Source organism: Oryza brachyantha, chromosome 12, assembly GCF_000231095.2.
Source record: "Oryza brachyantha chromosome 12, ObraRS2, whole genome shotgun sequence".
NCBI lineage: Eukaryota > Viridiplantae > Streptophyta > Magnoliopsida > Poales > Poaceae > Oryza > Oryza brachyantha.
The window spans coordinates 2452002-2472545 of NC_023174.2; the positions used below are offsets into that span (position 1 = coordinate 2452002).

Genomic DNA, 20544 nt, shown 5'->3' on the forward strand with positions numbered 1-20544 from the left:
AAGGGGACAGATGCATTGAAACTAGATAAAATATGGATAATAGCATTAGGATTTGTTAAGGTGAAATGCATACTAATATGTTTTTCTTTTTATTGAGATGCGTAAGATACATGAAAATGAAGTTATTTTGGGATGGAAGGAGTACGTAGTTGACAACATCAAACAATTGTTGTGAAAAACACACACCAAAATGTATTTCTATACTTAAGAGAACTTTGTATCATTGCATTTAAGAAAAGGTGGCATAAATAGCGCGCTACTTAAACATAAAAGAAAGGGGCAAAGGAGAAGACACAAGAACTACTCGGCCTAGGCCATAGAGTTATTGCCCATCACCAAATGTGATAGGGGCAATGAGCTCAGTTTCCAAAATTGATAGTTTTAGATTATTCAATTTGAAATATATACCATCATGAATCCATGATGGTAAAATACTGTGCATGTGTCTCCTTTCCGTGACTTTTTCTTATCAAATAGTAGTTCTAGTATAAATGTTAGTTTTATTTAAAAACATTATTAGATGATTACAAGAAGACTATTTGTATTTTTTTTATTTATTTACTTGAAAAGGGTAGTCTTCTATGATGCACAACTTAGCTTTACGACTCCAGGAGGAACACACAGTTAGTACATGGCTGCTCTTTTTATATGCTTTATTTCCTTTTTTCTCTCTTTAAATATGATTTTTTTCCATCTCCGGTTGTTTTTTAAGCTGCATGAGCATTGCATTTATAGTAAATGAGCTTAATGAATTTATGTGCAAACCAACAAAGACAACAAATTCAAATAAAAAAACAGTTCCAAAAGTGTTATTGGATAACAAGGCCGTACTTACTCATTGTGATACTCCATGAGGTAGCACACTTATGTATGAACAAGGGTCCTTTGAGTGGTCTATGATAAATGCTTAAAAGATACAATACCCCACATTCTAAATGTATATTTTTTTTTAACATGTACAAAGAAATTAAGATAGTGTTAAAATGACCTCCTTTATTGTGGAGAAACAACATTAATTAGCAAGGGCATAAAAGGAAAACGGTGACAAGCGCCTCCAAGTTACGTTTTGTAATGACTCATATTCATACATGAGGCGGATAACACTAAAATGGCATGTTTATGGAATGGGTTAGTGGTGGAAATGTAACCTAATCCAAGGCCAAGAGGGGATGCAATGAAAGGCCACATATGAACATTGTTTTAGGTTCTATAAAGAAGTGGAGATATATTAGTCCACCACAAACCATGAGAGGATATTCTTTGTATTTGTGATGCATACCATGCCCTATACTGATGGTGTCCATATCTCCTAGGTATGAAATTACTTATCTTAACTTTTAACTTCACCTCCAAAAGTTGGGGCTTTAATATCACTCCCTACTGGTAGCTAGTATATTACAATTATTATAAGTGAGAACTTAATCACATGTTACATTGGGTCATTGGTGGATGTAGCTCTAAGAGCAGGTACAATAGTAGGCTATAAGCCAGCTATAAGAATATTTTAAAGAGATAAGAGGGGAGAGAGAAGAGAGGTGGACTACTAATTTGTAGCCAGCTGCACACGGACTCCAAGACAAAATATGTGTATGACATGTGGGGTCATGTATTGATGTTTTGTAGCTAACTATTGTATGCATTGGCTATTAGATTGGCTATAGATGAATTGGAGCTAGTAGTTGGCTATACTATTGAACTTGCTCTAAATAGACAGTGTATTGATGGTCGATAAAGACAACTAAGTGCATGGCACAGCGAATGCAAACATCAGATCGCAATGACCTCCTCGTGCTCATTGTTGCATTGGCATGGCGGCACGCCACACAAGAGTCCAGAGAGGTAGCGGTGAAAACGAACGGACATTATGCGAGGCAGCCAGTGTAGTCTTGAAGACGAGACGAAAGATCGATGCTTCATACCTAAACGCATGACCTAGAATACTTAATTTGATCTGATTGGTTGATGGTGAATTAGCGCGGTAGTGCCTAATGTGCTAGCTAGACTGCTAAGCCTAATACTAGAAAGAGGTTTAGGGTGTGAGACAATAGGGGTCATAGCCGGGTTAGTCGCCCTACTCTACCCTAGGTTAATTTGATCCATGTCATTATAAATTTTCCCTTAGAAAAATACTATTATTATTCACGGTATCGGCTAGATGTCGCTATAATTTTATAAAATTGAATCCATGCGTCTAGCCACTATAATTTTATAAAATTAAATCCATGCCATCACCGTCACGTTTTGTGTTTTCTTCTCCTCTACTGTTTCTCCATTGGAGAGACACATCCACCGTTGGCTAGCCATACCCACTAGTCAAATTTCCATCATGCTCTTCTTCTCCCTCTCTTGATTTCTTCTCCTCTGTCGGCTAGCCACACCCATTAGTCCTACCTAGAGCTCCTCACGGCACTACCACCATGCCCGCTTCTTCTCCTCGACAATGTGCGCCTCCAACACATCGCCGTTGTCGGCCTTCGCTTCCTCTACCACCAAGTGCATCACCACGGACACAGTCACCACGACCACTGCCCCCGCCATGGCATGCTTGCTCTACTTGTCGAGCTCAACATCACGCGCACACTCCCACACGAAGGTAAGCCTGGACACGCTCAGCTCCAGGGTCGACAGGGGTGGCGATGGAGAAGGCGAAGACGGTGGAGGAGGAGGCCCAATGGCGAAAGACATCATCTACTCTAGCGGCACACGCCTTGTCGGCGTCTTAGTCTTGGTCTTTTCGGTCTTGGTCTATTCGGTTCGGTCTCTCGGTCTTTTTTGCCCAGGCCTACTTCGCACGACCGCCGACGCGCCACCCCCATCCCTCTCCGCCCGTCCGCCGACGCGCCGTCTCACAAGGCGAGGAAAACCACGGTGCTCGGGGATGGGTTAACTGTAAAACCCGTCGTGTTTGGCGAGGACGGGGACGGAGAAATTTTTTCGCCACGAGGACGGAAACACGATAGTGATTTCCAACGGTGAATTCCCCGTAGCCATCTCTACGTATAAGTTGAAGCAAAAAAAATGGAGTGCTCCTCTCCGAGCTAAGCCATACGTGCTCGCCCCGATGTTTCAGGGAGGCATCACCAAAATTCATACGCTCTACTAACGTTGAACAATGGCATGATGAGCCTGAAGAGGCTTCACAACAACACAATGATCAACAGATAAACAGTAAAACTAGATAGGGGTGGACAAAAAGACTCAAAAGCTCTCGAAGTCTTAATGAGGAAACTAGACCATGAGCTACTCATTTAGCTCGTTAGTAAAAAGAAATTATAATATATATATATATATATATTGTATATTTGTATAATTTATTAACGTTCATATAAATTTGAACAAGACTAAAAAATTTTACATTGTAAAATGGAAAAAGTATCTAATAAGTTCTTTATTAGTTAGTGTCTCTTTCTTGTGTTGATATATGGTAAAACAATAAATTTATAAATCGATAATTTGAATGAGGTATAGCTCGTTAACAAGCTAGCTCGTGAGCTGAGCTAAACTAGGTATTTAACTCGTTAAGGATAACAAGCCGAGCCAAGCTATCTAGATGATAAGCCCATACAAGCAGACATGGCTCATTCTTCACCCCTAGTTCCAGTTCATCGCATATTCGCATGCCATGCTAGAAAGTGTGAGCTGCTATTGGTAGAGGCAACCATCTATCTTAGGATTGAAGATCATTTCTGCATCACGAGAAGCAGTTCATTCTACTAGTTTGTGCAAGAAGACCATCTTCAAGTATATACATAAAAAATAATTGGAAAAAAACCTCATCTTTGCCATGGTGTTGGATTCACATCTTTAAGAAACGGAGCAATCATAAGGTTTGTTCTAAGCAGAAGAAAGATATCAACAAAATGAAATGAAACGAACAACCGCACCCCTAGAATATGGTATTTTGTTCCCCACAAGCTTGACCTCATGCGTCCTCAACCTGGGAGTTGAATACAAAACTTGGAAATGTTGTAGTTATATCCCTGTCGGAGAAAGTTATAGTTAGAAAAAGGATACCATGTAAACTGCTACACAAGCCAAAAAAAAATTCCCATGCTATATAACAAATGGAACAAAACTGCCTCTACCACAGAGCAACGTTACCAAGGAAATGTCTAATGGTAAGATCAAAACTAAGTGTGTTTGATATGTTTGCAGAAGATAGATACCCAATGTTCTGTGAGATATAAATAGCAAGTTCAGCAAATTGGTCATTAAGACTACAGAGTCTAGCATACTAAGCTCAACATGTATTAAATTCATCCCAAGTAGATATTGAGGAAGGAAAGTGGACAGATTATTAAAGAGTAAAAAAGAAACAGAATGCACAACAGGTCAGCAACAATGACCTGAGATATGGGAGTGTCATATTCTTTAACAAAGATGGATGCCTCAAGACAAGGTTGCGCCATTCCTCCTTGTCAATTTTCCCATCATGCTTTGTATCTGCTTCGTCAAATGTCTAGTGACAGAGAAAATAAAGTTATCTTCATAAGCAATTGAGTATAAATACAACAGATATACATCCTGTACTGTAATGCAAGTCTTCATACATACCTTGTCGATAATGTCTTCTATAATCTCATCTGAGAGATTCATCCCTGATTCAGCAAGTGTGGCGACCACCATTTGCTTCACCTGACAATCAAAGACCAGAATAACTTTTCCTGACCAACTGCTCCTATATGATGAGTTGGTATTAAATCAGGTATGACATCTCAAACAAATAAACAATCAACCTTACAGGGGATGCAGCTTAGTTTGCCATAATAGACAGAATGCCCTCACCATTCTTAATTATTCAATCTAGTACATAAGCTGCTAATCGTGGAACATGACTTGACTAGCTGAATTATTGCGCTAAAATTATTAGGTGTGAACAACTGTACCAATGGGAATATTGAAAGCATATCTCAGAAAAAATGCAACACCTTTATTCTGATGCAGTATAGTAAATAGCAAAACAAGAAAGAGTGACTTAATAACATGCAGAAGGAAGGCACCTCTTGCTTCTCTATGAAACCTTGCTGCTTGAGATCATACAGCTTGAAAGCAACTGCAAATTATTGAAGCAATCAAAAGGATCATTAGTTGAATGATATAGTATATACCACAAGAACAATTTCTAATTAGAAACAAGCTCCATGAAAATCAAATTAATACATGTGCTAGGTTAAAAATCAAAGAAAAATGGTTCACCAGTAAAGCTCGTACTCATCTAGACAAATGATCATAAATCATCTAGATAGGTGATCATAATAAACCCCCATATATAAAGAGTTTGTATGGTATATTGGAATTTAAAATAAGGCAAGCCAGACGTGGATTGTCTTATGACTATTGTCGGCTAGTATTATAGAAAACAGTGAAAATAGTTATTCAATTGCTTATGCTGCACTAAGTACATATGTAAAATAAAATGAATCATGATGTCTTACAATCAATTTTGTCATCAATTGGAGCATTAGGATGAAACACAGAAAGAGCTCGCGCAAATTCTTCAAACCCAAGAATTCCATTATGCTTCGTGTCAAATAAATCAAATACCTAAAACAGATTAAATTGAAAACAGCAAACTTTAGAGATGACTTCAGATACGCCAAAAGGAATGTCCATCTGCATGTTCAAGAATTAACTAATAAATTTAAAAAATAGTGGAGGTTTAGTAACTATCCTCCTTCAAGTCTCTATAATTGCAGGTGAACCACACACACACATTTAAACTCAATATGCCCACATACAGACATATGTACTCACACAGAGATATATGCATATGCATGCCAACAAATGTGTGTGCCTGAGCACATGAGCAGAGCTTTAAAATCTCAAGTTCTCAGTGATTTAAATTATTCTATGCAACATTGCCTATGTTCATACAGTATGCACTGCATCATATATGCTTCATGAATCAAGAGTGCATAAAACTAACAGAAACATAAAGTGATCCAATAGAGAAGCAAGGCAGGAACAGACCAAACACCATGAATGACATCATAAAGACTTGATTAAACAGAACTTAGTCAATCACATATACATACCCGATCAGCAAACATGCTGTCTTTTCTGTTAGTCTTAAACAGTGCCAGCTGGAATTCTTCCTGTGTATATAAGACGGTCAATGCCATCAGTTGAGCTTACTGGATTGTAATCTTGAACCATGGCCATCCAATTCACGGCCAAGGAAACCAGCAGAACATAGTACTAACCTTATTGATCAGGCCATCATCAACCACCGCACTGCTAATCTTCTTGAACAGCTCATACAGCGCTTCTATTTCATTGACATTAACTGCATAAGCAAGCAGAATAAACTCATTACGAATAATAAAACAACAAGAGAACAAGAATAGCATCCAAGAACATATACTCAAACTGATTATTCCGTGCACATAGAAGAAAATGTATAGATGGGAGGCGAATTGGAAAGACGAATCTTACAAACTGTTTCCCTCGCCAACCGCTCAGGATCCTGCAGGCCGTTGGGACGATTAGGCGAGTCGAGACTGCAGCACTTGAACAGGACCGCAGCGAGCCGTCGGAGCCCTTCCGAGGAATCCACCATTTGCAATTCCAAACTCCACCAGCAGCTCCCAATCAACACGCCTCACACCTGCAGCAACGCCCAATCATAGAAAGGATAAAAAAAATCACCACCACACATCTCGAACAACACCATACACCGGAGGAACCCACCGCCACACCCAAGTCACCAACCAGCCACCGCCCAATCAAATTCCCCGCCGTAATCAGGAAGACGGGAACCGAAATCACACCCCCCACATCGATCACGCGGCGCCAGGACGACCCCCCGAAACTCCGGATCCCACGCGCTGCCCCACGCCGCAACACGAAAGGAAGACAACCCCCCCCCCGCCCCCGGCTCCGCCGCCCCCCATCTCCCAGGGCTACGCGGTGAAGACCCCATCTACAAACAGAAATTCCGACGACGACGGCGAAAGAGAGGGATACGGAGGGTGGGGACGGGGGATTGGAGGAGATCGGCGGGGGGAGGAGAGTCACCTCATTGGGGGGGATCCAAGCCTCCTCCTCCCCTTCCTCCTCCTTCACCTCGCGCGGCGGCGTCGGCTATGGCGATGGCGATGGCGATGGCGGCAGGGTGGGGGAGGAGAAGGGAAGGAGAGGAGCGCCTCGTCGTGAGATGTTCTAGAGGCCGAAGGGGGTGGGGGGCGGGGGTGCGGATGTCGTCGTGTCCCCCCGGGATTCTGGGGGAGGGGGCCACGTGGCCGATGGGCTTTGGTGGTGGCGGTGAGTTGGGTGGGCTGGAGAGCTTTCAAGTGGGCCCATGGTTGCGGAGGTTGCAAACCACACAAATATAAAGTCCACTATTCGTCCCTTGACTATGTCACGTGCCTTAACGTGAAACCTTAGAGGTAACCTTAACAACGCAATGTAAAAATATCGAGTCATCCTACTTTCATACGAAGTACTTTTGTTCAAACATGTTCAAACATGTCACATGATTACTTTTATCACATTCTATCACTTCATCCACAGAGAAAACAAGGTTCAATGTATTTTTTTCAACCAAACAGAAAAATAGAATCAACACATCTCAAGATCCTCGGTTAGCTATAATCTATTCTAGTTCACAAACCAAACATATTCCATATTCTAAAGTGGATTTTGTTTTTCTTTGAAATGATAATCACATCTGAATTCTGAAGTGTACAAGCTAACAAGTATGGCAATCGGATCACTAGGATATTTTTCTTGTATGGTTGGTTGCCCGACGCCGTTAGGACGCCTATCATTTTGGCGTACAGCTGATTATAAAATTTAATGGTTTATAGTCACAGGAGATTATTTACGAGTAAAAATTTTATGCATGTCAGTAGCGATGGAAAAAGTAAATATTGGATAATAAATTATGGCGAAAAGAAACACTAAAATCAACCGTAAATTTATTTTTTAAAGTTTACTTTCAAATAAGTTTTGGGACAGTTTGCTTTTGAAAATAAATATTAAAAATGCGCAAGAAATCAAAAAATTGAATACCAGTGGTGAATTGTTTTTTTTCAAAGCACCGTACAAACGCATGTGCTTATAACGCACACCTATCGACGAGTACATCATCGTCTACAACTAGAAAAATAATTAGTAATAGATAAAAACACTTGTGAGTTGAGACAATAATCGGGATCTACAGGTTTCACCGTGAAAAAACTTAATCAGTTGCGCTAATCTTCACTAATTTGCTCTATCATTGAGCTCAAATGTGACGGCTAAAGTTCAGACACATGTGGTCATCTTTTGGTTGCTTGGAGCAAAAAATGAAATGATATATTTGCAAAATTAATTTATGAATAATTTTTTATGTGTATTTTTAGTGATCTAAAATCAAGTGCTAAAAATAGACTACCATAAAAAATCTTAAAATAAACTTTAAATTTATAGTTAAAAATTTAATTTTTAGCTATAAGTACAAGTGGAAATATATGCTAAATAATGGTAGAATAAGATGAACAGCGTTGGGACAATGGTAAGAGCGACGTGACATATTTTATCGTGACATATTTTATCATGACAATGGTACTATTATAGCTTTGTGGAAAAAATCAAAAAGAAAATCGCATGTTCCGTTTTTTATCTACAATCAACCTGCAATGTCTTCGAAGAGGAAATAATTAACTTTTTGTCACTTTTAAAAATGGCACTAACATATTTGTTATTAGACCCATATGTCATAGACACATGAGGACTCACGTGTCATAGACAGATGTACTATTTCTAAAAGTGGCAAAAAGTTAAATGCCCCTTAGAAGAGTGTTAGAGCATGCAAGTACATCCGAAAGTCATCTAAAATAAATGTTTATCGCAAAGGAAAAGAAGTGAAAAGGCATGATTCTCAGGTGCTGCGTAAGAATCATCGGCCGTTTCCTTCTGATGTGAGATGGGGAGAAAAAAAAAAAAGGTGAGGAATAATTTTCAGGGAAGAGTCAGGATTGTGATTGATGCTACCATTGGACCTTTTTTATCTGGTGTCGCCTGTTGGATGGACAGAGGAAATACTGCCATTACTCTTTAATTCCTTATATGGTGGATGACTGAAGGGTGATTGTTCGGTCTTTAATGAAAAATCAAAATGAAATATTTGTAAATAAAAAATAATTTGTGCATATATATATATATTCTTAGTGATTTATAAGTCAAGGTTAGAAAATAAACTTCAGTGAAAAACTTCAAAATTAACTCTAAATTTAAGGTTAAAAATTAAATTTTGGCTTATAACGCTGAAGAGAAAAGAGGGGAGTATGAACGGTGCTCACAGTTTTTGCTCCTTTTCGTTTAGGACATCGATGTGATCTTAATAACATATGATCGAAGTTTGAATAACATAGAGATTATTATTGATCCAACTAAAAGTTAAATGATTTTATAACCAATCTACCAATACCATTTTTCATAATAATACTCAAATTTTTACGTCAATAATTTGAGTTTTTTTTCTACGGTGCTTAATATTCAAATGGATCAAAGATTTGAATATTTGAACCCATGGTGTGTAGAATCATACCACCACAGCACCAAATAAGGCTTCACAGTCCCGATACCAGATCAAAGACTGCTTACCAGTGATATCTCTAAATCTCATGAAAGCCGTTGTAAGCCAGAAAACATGATGATATTCCAGACTACTTTTATTAAAAAAATATATTATATTTTATCTTTTAACTAGCTGGATTCGAAGCCTCACTTACATCTATATAATTGATATTAGTTCTTTTTCTAATATCTAAGTTCTTTTTATTTTTTAACTCGTTCGAAAAACAAAGCTATTTGTCCGATCCGGTAAGGAGAGTTTGAATTTTGTGTATTTTGAACGGTTTTTGTTGTTTTTAAACCTCAACAAAAAATTTAAGATGCAATTTTACATATTTTAGCGAGCAACTTAAGAAGGGAGATGTAACGAACGGTCCAACTCTCAAAATAATTTGGAAATTTTAAGTGGTCAAATGGACTTACAATAAGTAAAGTAAATTAAATGTAATTTACTTGGTGGGTTTAATATGAAACCTGTATCAATCATCGACTCCGGTGTTTGTTTTTATCCTCTTTCATTATACTACCACCGTATAATCCATAGAACTAGGTGTCAATTCCCTATCACCCTATATCTACATTAGGGCGTGTTTAAAGTGTGCTAGAACATAAATGGTAACATTCAACGATATAAATAATAAAATTAACTATTATAAAATTAAAAATATAAGATAATAAGATTTTATATATTTTTTAGAAAAAATAATTTCAGTGAAAAACACTCGTGCAAAGCCCGATAAAAGATTGAAAATTCTGGAGCTAGAACCAGCCTTAGGCCTGGTTTAGTTTGTAAAATTTTTTTCAAAAACATTACATCAAATTTTTAAATATACATTTAAAGTATTAAACACAGTTTAATTACAAAACAAATTTCAGATTTCGCCTAGAAACCACGAGACGAATCTTTTGAGTCTAATTAATCCATCATTAGCACATATTGGTTACTGTAGCACTTATGGCTAATCATGTCCTAATTTGACTCAGAAGATTCGTCTCACGAATGGCTAATCCCGTTAGTTTTAATGTTCATATATATTTAATGCTTTATTTAGATGTCCGATGTGATGTTTTTGAAAAAATTTTAGGAGCCATAATGTGAATCTTGTTTTGTCATTTGGAGTGCTTAATACGCAAGCGATTCATGCGAGGCAACCACAGTACCACACCAATGATTATACATTTATACTCACAGATAGTAGATTTGTACCGGTTCATTGGTACAGGAATACTGTAGCTGTCTGCCGTATAAACGTATAGTATAGGTGGCGGTATATCCGTATCTGCGTACTGGCACTGCCAGTCGCGCCGGGGTGGTGGCCGCTCGGCTAGTGCCCTACCCCGGGGCCCACATGTCATCCACCTGACGGGAAGCCCACCGGCAAACAGTTACCCGGGCCCACCGCCGCTGTACCACACTGCACGTTGATTCGACCAACGCGGCGCTCTTTTCCTTCCCCCTACGAAATTACCCTCCTGCCCCCACCCGGGTGTCCCCTTCCCCTCCTAGCTAAACCCAGCCCACGCGCCGCTCCCCGATCCGCGCCGTCCGATCCACCTCGAGAGCCGCACGCCGGCCGTCCACCCCGCCTCGGGATTCGTGCGGGCGAGCTATCCCCACTCCTCGGTGGACCGGGACCACGGTGGAGATCACGGTTGCGCCCCTCCGTGGACCGGGACCACGGGGGGGATTACGGTTGCGCTGCGTGCGCCGCGCCCTTCCGCTACCTCGCGTCCTCCTCACATCTCCTCACACGCGTATCTCTCTCTCTCTCACCAACTCGATCCCCGCGAGCTCTCGAAGCGACCCACCCGCTCGCCGCGCCGCCGCGCCGCCGCAGTCGCAGTGAGGTCGCCGCCGGGAGGGGGGAGGGTGAGATCGACCTGCGTTGACCGGGGATGGACGCGCGGTTCCCGCTGCCGCCGGCGTCGGGGGGCGGAGGAGGGAGGGGGCACCACCGGAGGGCCCACTCGGAGACGTTCCTGCGGCTGCCCGACGCCGACCTCCTCCTGGACCCGGAGGGGGACTTCTCCTTCTCCGACCTCGACTTCCCCTCCCTCTCCGACGACTCCACCCCGGCCGTCTCCGACCCGACCCCTCCGCCGCCGCCGCCGCTGGCCCCGGTGCCGGCGCCGCGGCCGCCGGGAGGGGCCCACTTGAGGAGCCTCTCCCTCGACACCGCCTTCTTCGAGGGGTTCAGCTTGCAGGGTGGAGGAGCGGGAGGGGGAGGGAGTGGGAGTGGAGGCGGTGGGCATAAGAGGAGCGGGTCGATGGACGGGGTCAACTCGCCGTTCGAGGGTGAGTCGGCGCTCTCCGGCGGGCTGCCGGACTACGCGAAGAAGGCCATGCCGGCGGAGAGGATCGCCGAGCTCGCGCTCATCGACCCCAAGCGCGCGAAGAGGTGGGGAAACCGTTTGCTGCTTCGTCTCTTTCATCCATCGATTTTTTAACGTTTTCCAGATCCGGAGGGAAACGTGACTTGCCCCCATCTAATACAGTGATTGTGATACAGCGATTTCCATTTTGAAGCATGCGATTTGAGCTAGTACTGATTGCTGCTGTTTTTGGTGTTTCCTTTCTTAATCTGAGCTATCTCTGCTTTAATTTGCTATGTAATCGGAGAGATTGTATTGGGGCTTGTTAATTTAGGTTAAGCTTGTGGTGGTGCTTCTGTGCAGGATTCTGGCGAATAGGCAGTCGGCTGCGAGGTCGAAGGAGAGGAAGATCAAGTACACTAGCGAGCTGGAGAGGAAGGTGCAGACGCTGCAGACCGAGGCTACCACGCTGTCTGCACAGCTCACTCTTCTCCAGGTATGGAACTCTTCTTTATTCCCACTTTCCCAGTGCCAGATAAGTCTATATTTGTCTTATCATATCAGCTTAGTTTGTTGGTCAATTGTTATGTTTGACATGTATTACTAGTTAGTTGTGACAAAGTATAGTATAGCCTGTACGAAACCTAAATATTTGACTCAATGGTTGCCATGTTATGTGAAGAACTACTGTAAGCAGCCTGCTGCTTAAACCTTTTATGCTATTATTGTATCTAGTCCCTTTCTTTCAAGTTAAAGCAGCTTGTTTGATTATTTTCAGCATTTTGTTGAGTACAAATCAACTTTGAGTCAGAATGGGCTAGTTTTTGTTACTAGAATGGTACAGGAATAACATGTATTATATGATGTAGCTTATGGGTTGCATAAGATTCGGTGAATTTCATTTGTTCATGCAATTCTGTTATGGGCAGTTTTATTGTTGCTATTTCTGCTAGAGTATACGGTATTACATTTTGAACCAAGTAACTGTTATAAGTTATTACACAATAAAGAATTTGTTGGCATTGAGTAGGACTGTTGGTTTCCTTTATGGGTTAGGAACTTAGTGCCCTCCTACAAGTTTGCGGAATATGAGCCAGGAGCTTCAGAAAGTGTAGGAAGTAGAATTTTTAAATTATAGGGCGAAATATTGGAAATAAGAACTTCGTTACTAAACCGTGTATCCTACACATATTTTATGAGATTCCATAAGCTAATGCATACCTATGTTCTTTTCTATTTCAATTAAACTGATGTTCTTATGGATCTAGCACCTCAATTTATTAGATTGCTAGTTGCCAAGCTGTATGTGGCTTTGTAAAAACAAGCGATAACATGAGTATTCCATGGCTGTTGATATATAAATGGACAGCGAGAAATGCGATGTAAATATATATATTTTTATTAATATTTGCAAAATGTTCTGGATTTCTTATGGCAGTTTGCATTAGTGCATAATGGTAGACGTGATAAGCACAATCCCCCCCCCCCCTCCCCCCCCTTTATCAATACTTTCCTGTCCTTATTCTTGATGTAGATCAGTAGATGTTTGTAGCTTGAATGATTGATTGCTCACCACCAATGTGGCTAGTGATGAACCATTTCATAGTATGATTTGAAGTGGATGTGATGAGATGCGTCATGTTAGGATGGATAAATAATAAGTGACCACAGTTTGCAACGTACTATATCTTACTTTCAAGAAAACATGACTAATACTCTTATCATATAATTAGAACATGACAATGAACCTAGAGTTCCAGAGATGACTGATGTTATGAATAATAATAATAATGAATCTGAACTTACTTAAATCATGTTCCTTTCGAAGTCAGCTTATTTTTAACAATGAGCAAACACTATACTTGCTTTTCTTTATACAATGAAGTAACGTCAGTGGCTTGTTTGTGCTACACATCGTATGTTTCTGTTTGTTCATCTATAATTTATTTGATGAGATCAGAGAACTAGAGTGCCATTTGATTATTTATTGGGCTACATGAATATATTTTTTTCTCTCAAAAAATGTATTGTTTTTTGAATTAATGTTGCTTAAGTATTATCTATATAGGGATATGGATGCTAACTTACTATTGCTCGTTGTAGCTCATATTTTGTTGCACGTAACATGTGTATATACTCTATAGATTGTTAAGTTTGGATCAAGCTATCGCACAACACTCTTTTTGCATGCTGCTGATAAAGTGATAATACTATGGTTATTCTGGTAGGCAATTTGCTTGCCAAGCCTGTAGTCCAACAATTTATTTTCTTCCATTTGCATATGTGCCATTTGATAACCTCAAATCTGATTTTTTTTGGCAATTTAATTGAAACCCAGAGGGATACATCTGGCTTGACTGCTGAGAATAGAGAGCTCAAACTACGGTTGCAGTCCATGGAAGAGCAAGCTAAACTACGTGACGGTATGCCCTTACTTTTTGGAACTTCATCACGTAGCCATTAATTTGATGTTGTGAAATAAATGGTTTCCTAAGTAGCATGAATTTCCGAGGCCCAACTAAATGCTTGATTCTTTCGCCATATATCTGTTGGTCTGTTACTCTTGTAAGAAAAAATGGACAGTGCTCTGTTTTGTTTGCCCATGAATTACTTTACGAAAATAATCCCTCTCTACTTCATGCAGCTCTGAATGAAGCCCTGCGAGAAGAAGTTCAGCGACTTAAGATAGCAGCAGGGCAAGCACCAAACATGAACGGGAATCCCTTTAATGGTGGACTCCAACAGCAGATTCCACCCTATTACACACAACAGCAGCAGCAGCAGCAACAGATGTCTTATTTAGGTGGCCACCAAGCTCAGCAACGTCATCCAAGCCATCAGCAGAGCTCATCAAATGGCAGCCAGTCGCTGAGTGGTCAGTCCCTAAACGACTCCATGGATTTCATGTGAGGAGAAGAAACTCCGGGCCCCTATTAAACCAAATATACCAACTGCAGTTCAGCATTGTAAAGATAGCTAATGTACAATGTAATGCATATGAATCATTGAATAGGGTAGCTAGCTGTTCTTTGTACCAGTAAACAGAAGTAATTCTTGTATGACATAATCTATCTTCCTCTGTTTATTTCTGAAGTATTGCCGTAGACTAAGTTAACTATGTTAACCATTTACCTCTTGTCAATGTTTTCCCTGTAAAGTGGCCTTCTGTAACAGTCAATGTTTTCTGGAATTCAGTTAGGGTTACGGATGCAGTTGGTTAGCAAAGGCATTAATGTGCACCGAATCAGGTCTTAATCAAGTAATCTCGGGTGATTAGGAGGTGCACTGGCTGGATCTTGATGATCTAGCCATGCCATCAAAAACTAACATGGGCTGATGGACATGGCTGTGCTGGACTAGCTGCTGCTTTCCTTTGTTTTTAGCTGGAACTCTTGTGATTCCATTAAACCGGGGACACAGCAGAATCGCTGGCCACTATTGACAAGATTCAGATGAGGAGGCTTCTATATTACAACCATACTTAGCTGGACAGGCAGGTGATTAGTCTCTTCTCGTTCATTTGACAATGCTGGAACAGAATGATGGAGGTGATGTGATATGATACGCTGTCTTTTTTTTCCTTCTCCTGACCTTTTGCCTTGCTGTCCTTTTCGTCTTGCTGACTATCCTTCTTTCTTTCCTCCTTTTTGACAGTGGACAGACCCTGGACCTTGGCACTACCGGACTTTAGTGGCAGCCTGTCTAAAAAACTTGCTACAGATTATGGAGGAAAGGGCCCTCCTTTTGTCGGTTCTATACAGGAATATCACATTTATTTTTGTCTAATTCTACTCAATATACTTAGACTGTTCTTTATTAATAGAAAAACATAAAACTATGTTTATATTGTCAAAACTATCAGGAAACTACACTTTTTAGATTTGTCACTTTAGAATCCAGTGCTAAAGTTTGAAACAAGATTGCAGACGTCATCTTTAACTTCAGTAAAACTGGTCTGGGATTAATTCCTCCAAAATTAGCAATTCGGTACTTTGTTTAACAGCTTCGCGAACCTTATTTCTGATTGAACATGCAAACTAACTATGCTAGTTCGGAGTGGATGCAACTAGCTGACGCCCATCTTTGCGCTTATGCTTATAAGCTAAAATTTATATTTTAAAACTTAAATTTGAAGTTAATTTTGGGCCTTTTCACCCTTGTTTATTTTCTGGCATTTGTTTTTTTATCGCTAATAACACATGTATACATTACTCATAAATTATTTTTGAATCGTTAATAAGTTGTTTCACTTATGCTTACTTTCAACAAAACAATGAGGCTGTTAAGAAGAATATACCTAGTACATCTACTTTCCTTTTTTATTTTTGCTGTAAGGGATTGCGGGTCATACAAATTGCGCAAGTTTTTTCTGTTATCATCAGTTTTGTAACTTGTTCTTTAGCACAATTTTTAGGCAAGTCAAAATTTGCCTTATTTGTGCCAGTAGAAACTTGTACTTGCCTCTTGTTCAAATTAATTGAATTGACATCATCCAGTGCCATGTTGGCACATCTGTGCTTAGTAGTACTTCCCTTTGGTGATTAACTAACTGTTCATGTTACATTTGGAAGCATGTTTCAGCAGGAGGACAATATCTTTTGGTGATGCGCCAGAGTAGCTGTAGGTTTTTGAGCACAGGAGAGCATGTCGCACTGTGATGTAGAACAGGAAACAACAGGTTGGTCTGCTCTGCTGATCTTGCCTTTGTTTTCTACAAGATGCTTTCTACTTTCCGTCCAGAAATGGAGGATTTCCACTGGAAATTGTTTGTTGATATTTGCCCAATTTTCCCACTTAACAATACTTTTTAGTTTTCTTCAACAGAAATACTATGTGTCAATCAAATGTTGACAAGTGTAGTGTTAGCATAAATGCTTATTGCATGGTTCTGCTTTGTTGATCATCATGTTGGGCTCCACCAGGAGAATAAAACAAGCAAAGGTAATTATATTATGCATATTTTTTTTCTAGTCTTCAGATTCCATGACTGTTGGAATCATTGCTCTGCTGGAATCACTGATCCAGTATTGCATCAACACTTGATGTTTGAGGCACTAAAGTAATGCTCTTTTCTCTAGTATGATTAGGATAACTAGTCTAAGGTCTCCATCTTCCGGCCTTAACTCATTTGATGTCATCAATGGGTGGAGTGTTTCATAATCAAGGATTCAAGGGTTCATGGCAAGCAGGCAAACTCATAGATTTAATGTGTTGCTAAATGAACTTGAAATCTATTATTTTCTCAATCCCAAATGATTTAATTACTATGTGGTACGATGATAACCTGAAACTATCGTGAGTTATGATGCTTGCCTACTCTTGGATGACTATTTGCCTTTGTTCTCAGGTCATTTCAATTACATCAGTTTCTTTTGCATTGTGATTACAGTCTCAAAGGGATGGTTTTTCCCTGATACCTTTCATATTTTCTTCTCTTCTTATTGTCACTATCTCAAAAAAAAAATCCTATTATAATACTGAAGATGGTAAATTTAAAACTTCCTACTCATTTGATCGACAATATGAACTATGAAAGTTCCATATTATCAAGGATCCATCTCATATAAAAGTCATTACTTTCCTTTCTACTGTTCAGGTTAGTTTTATCGTACTTCAAATCCGTTTTGCTATGGTTAATCATGTCAATGATCCATAGGTGTATTTAGTGATGACATACACTAAAGAAATCACTACTGACAATCCTGAGGTTCCCCTAATCTCCTTGTTCGCGTGTGGGTCATGAATTCTTAGGGGGCGTTTAGATGGGGCTAAATTTTTTTAGCCCATATCACATCAAATATTTGGACACTTATTATAAATATTAAACATAGACTAATTATAAAACTAACTACAGAAATGAGAGCTAATTCGCGTGACAATTTTTTTAAGCCTAATTAATCCATAATTAGTGCATGTTTACTGTAGCATCACATAGACTAATCATAAATTAATTAGGCTCAATAGATTCGTCTTACGAATTAGTCTAAAATTATGGATGGGTTTTATTAATAGTCTACGTTTAATATTTATAATAAGTGTCCAAACATTCGATGTGACATGGGGCTAAAAAAGTTTAGCCCCATCCAAACACCACCTTAGCATGTCCTCTAATACCAGTCACTTCCAGACTTGTTGGCAAAAAAACAAGAAAATATTCTTTTTTGCGTTTCATTTTCATGGTCCACTGATTGAAGCCCATCATATCACCAAAGTACATCATTTGTGCTTTTCTATGTGATTACAACGTTGTAACGTCATTTACTGATTAAACTCTCATGATTTACTGGCTTACTAAATCATCTGCTGTTGCAGTTCCTTTTGGAGGAAATCCTATTGCATACTACCATGGAGAAAATTCCAGGAGGAAAAAGTTCATACAGAAGAACAAGAGTTATCTTGGAAGGAAGAATATCTCCGTGAACTAATTAAAACATTTGTTTTGTGTAAGTTCCCTTTCGGCTGCATCACATCTACCCCCTTCAGACAAGAAGCATTGGTTCCCTGTAGTTACACTCTACCGGCTATATAATAAAACTGCTGGAGTTTAATATCAGTTTGTAGTAATGGTGCTGCATGATTGGTAATACACTACTGCATACATAAAGAATGAAAATGTCTGTATCATAGGCTTACTGGACACTGCTTAAAGAATCATCACAGGTTAACACTAGAGGAGTAAAAATAATAACTGTTGTCGTTGAGGCCATAAGTTTCAGTCTGAAACATTTCTGCTGATTCTGACTGATGGCCAGTGCTTATCCAGAAGATATGGTAATGAAGCAGTTTGTTTTGCACAGAACTAACATCATAGCATAAAACTTTCTTCCTGGTATTGAACCTTACCGTTGCTATATGTTGTCCACAGGTTGTAGCATCATGCATAGAATCGTTTCACATATAATTCAAAACTTGACCACATGCTGACACCTAACAAGAAGCATTCCAGGAATATGCCTGGCAGGCGCACGCTCTGATCACTTCATCTGCTACTTCATTCTAATACACCATAAAGATAGGCACAATTGCTTGCTCATATATCTTCCAAGAGATTTGTTTTAGTCTAACAAAAAGTAACAAAAAGTATATCAAGGTACCGGTATCTCGCGGTACCAAATCGTTTTTGATCGTTGGATCAAACAGTGCACATCCTACTCAGCTAGATCTAATGGTGAGAAACGATTTGATACCTCGAGATACAGGTACCACGAGTTACTTTTTATTGGACCGGAGCAAATCTCATCTTCCAAAGTTGGTAGAGAGAACTAAACCAACAAAGAATGAACTTTTGTCAGATGAATGTCCCATTTGGGGCTTCAAGATCAGACAAATTAGCTTACATTAGCCATGAAGATCCTAGGTCCACATATATGAAATTATTTCTCTCCTATATTCAGAAATGGTCTTAACACACAGCCTCTTCCTTGTATAAATAAGCTGCATGCCTGTATGAAACCACAGAAACCAGAGCATGCTGTTCTTGTTGAGGTAGCAACTCAAAAACCAAATTAATGGAGACCATGGCATACCCTTGCTCCCCTCTCATCCCCTTCTCCACACAATTTGAAGATAGTAGCAGTAGCTTTCTCCTGTGGTCTCCTCAAGCAGCAGCTGCTCCAGATGAGAATGCCAACATGTGTGAATTTGATGGTGATCATTCTCATGGTCAGCAGCAGGATGATGAGTTCTTGGACATGATGGTCCAAGAAGCTGCTGCTGATTTGCTGCAAGATGATTTCGCTTTCTCCAATGCTGATTCATTAGCTAGCTTTGATGTTGATGAGAGACTAGCAATGGCAGGGCATGACAATGGCAACCTGGTGGCAGTCCAGGAGGAGACCATGGAGAGTTCATGTGATCTCCTCCTCGCCGGCGCCATGGCAGTGGAGGCCGGCGACGCCATCCAAGCCACTGCTATCATGTCGAGGCTTGACGACCTCCTCGCCGACATCGCCGGCGGTGGAAGATGTGATGCAGCGGCAGGAGCAAGCCTCCAGCTGCGGATCTCCGGTGCGGTCTGGTCATTTTTTCGAAGGACGGAGGTGCACGTCCATTGCTCCCAATTAAGATAGCGTCTTGCACTGAAATGAGATCATATTGCCGGCAAATTAGATGGTTGTGGTTCTTGTTAATGTTCTCTCGGATGGAGTTTCATCGCGTGAGGTGTTTGATTTGTTTTATAACGCAAGATGTTTGACTTTTTTTTCTTATAATGTTTGACTATTTATCTTATTTAAAAATTATAAAAATATTATTTATTTTGCTTGTAACTTACTTTATTATATTATCAAAAGAACTTTAAGCACGATTTATTATTTTTTTTATATTTATACTAAATTTTTAAGTAAGACGAATGTTCAAACGGTAAAAAAAATCAAACATTAGAAGCATTTCACAGCCGTACTCATCGAGATTTATCTTGATGTTTGTTTCTCCTGAATGAGCCAGGTGTCATCAGCCCGTTGTTCTTGTGTGAGCAGATCGAGATCGATGGCCGGTCGATGCAAATGCAGCAAAAAGTTTGATGAATCCTAATAAGAAGTCATTGAATTTCGTGTGATTATTACTCCTTCCGTCCACGGCGTTGATTTTTTATCCACGTTTTACTATTCGTCTTATTTAATTTTTTAAAATATGTAAAGCTATATATATATGTCTAAAAGTATATTTAATAAT

The 20544-nt window shown here is 39.8% G+C and overlaps 2 protein-coding genes across 2 annotated transcripts; one reads left to right on the forward strand and one right to left on the reverse strand.

Moving 5' to 3' along the window:
• Positions 1-3649: 3649 nt before the first annotated feature.
• On the reverse strand, positions 3650-7175 carry LOC102710930 (calcineurin B-like protein 6). Its single transcript, XM_006663779.3, has 9 exons — positions 7018-7175; positions 6436-6607; positions 6204-6286; positions 6036-6095; positions 5436-5544; positions 5001-5053; positions 4555-4635; positions 4347-4459; positions 3650-3980 (listed from the first exon to the last, which is right to left on the reverse strand). The coding sequence occupies exons 2-9, from the start codon at positions 6557-6559 to the stop codon at positions 3923-3925; spliced, it is 681 nt and encodes a 226-aa protein (XP_006663842.1). The 5' UTR covers positions 6560-6607; positions 7018-7175; the 3' UTR covers positions 3650-3922.
• Positions 7176-11301: 4126 nt separating this feature from the next.
• LOC102708763 (transcription factor VIP1-like) lies at positions 11302-15044 on the forward strand. The gene is made up of 4 exons (XM_006664298.2): positions 11302-11957; positions 12235-12367; positions 14210-14294; positions 14516-15044. Exons 1-4 carry the CDS (start codon positions 11455-11457, stop codon positions 14779-14781), a joined length of 987 nt encoding a protein of 328 aa, XP_006664361.2. The 5' UTR covers positions 11302-11454; the 3' UTR covers positions 14782-15044.
• The last annotated feature ends 5500 nt before the right edge of the window (positions 15045-20544 follow it).

Coding starts and splice junctions, on each gene's coding strand:
- LOC102708763 (XM_006664298.2), top strand. CDS start 11,455: ATGGACGCGCGGTTCCCGCTGCCGCCGGCGTCGGGGGGCGGAGGAGGG. Junction 12,368..14,209: donor CACAGCTCACTCTTCTCCAG/GTATGGAACTCT, acceptor ATTGAAACCCAG/AGGGATACATCTGGCTTGAC. Junction 14,295..14,515: donor GCAAGCTAAACTACGTGACG/GTATGCCCTTAC, acceptor TACTTCATGCAG/CTCTGAATGAAGCCCTGCGA.
- LOC102710930 (XM_006663779.3), bottom strand. CDS start 6,559: ATGGTGGATTCCTCGGAAGGGCTCCGACGGCTCGCTGCGGTCCTGTTC. Junction 5,054..5,435: donor AATTGATGACAAAATTGATT/GTAAGACATCAT, acceptor AATAATTTGCAG/TTGCTTTCAAGCTGTATGAT. Junction 4,636..5,000: donor GTTTCATAGAGAAGCAAGAG/GTGCCTTCCTTC, acceptor TTTGATTGTCAG/GTGAAGCAAATGGTGGTCGC.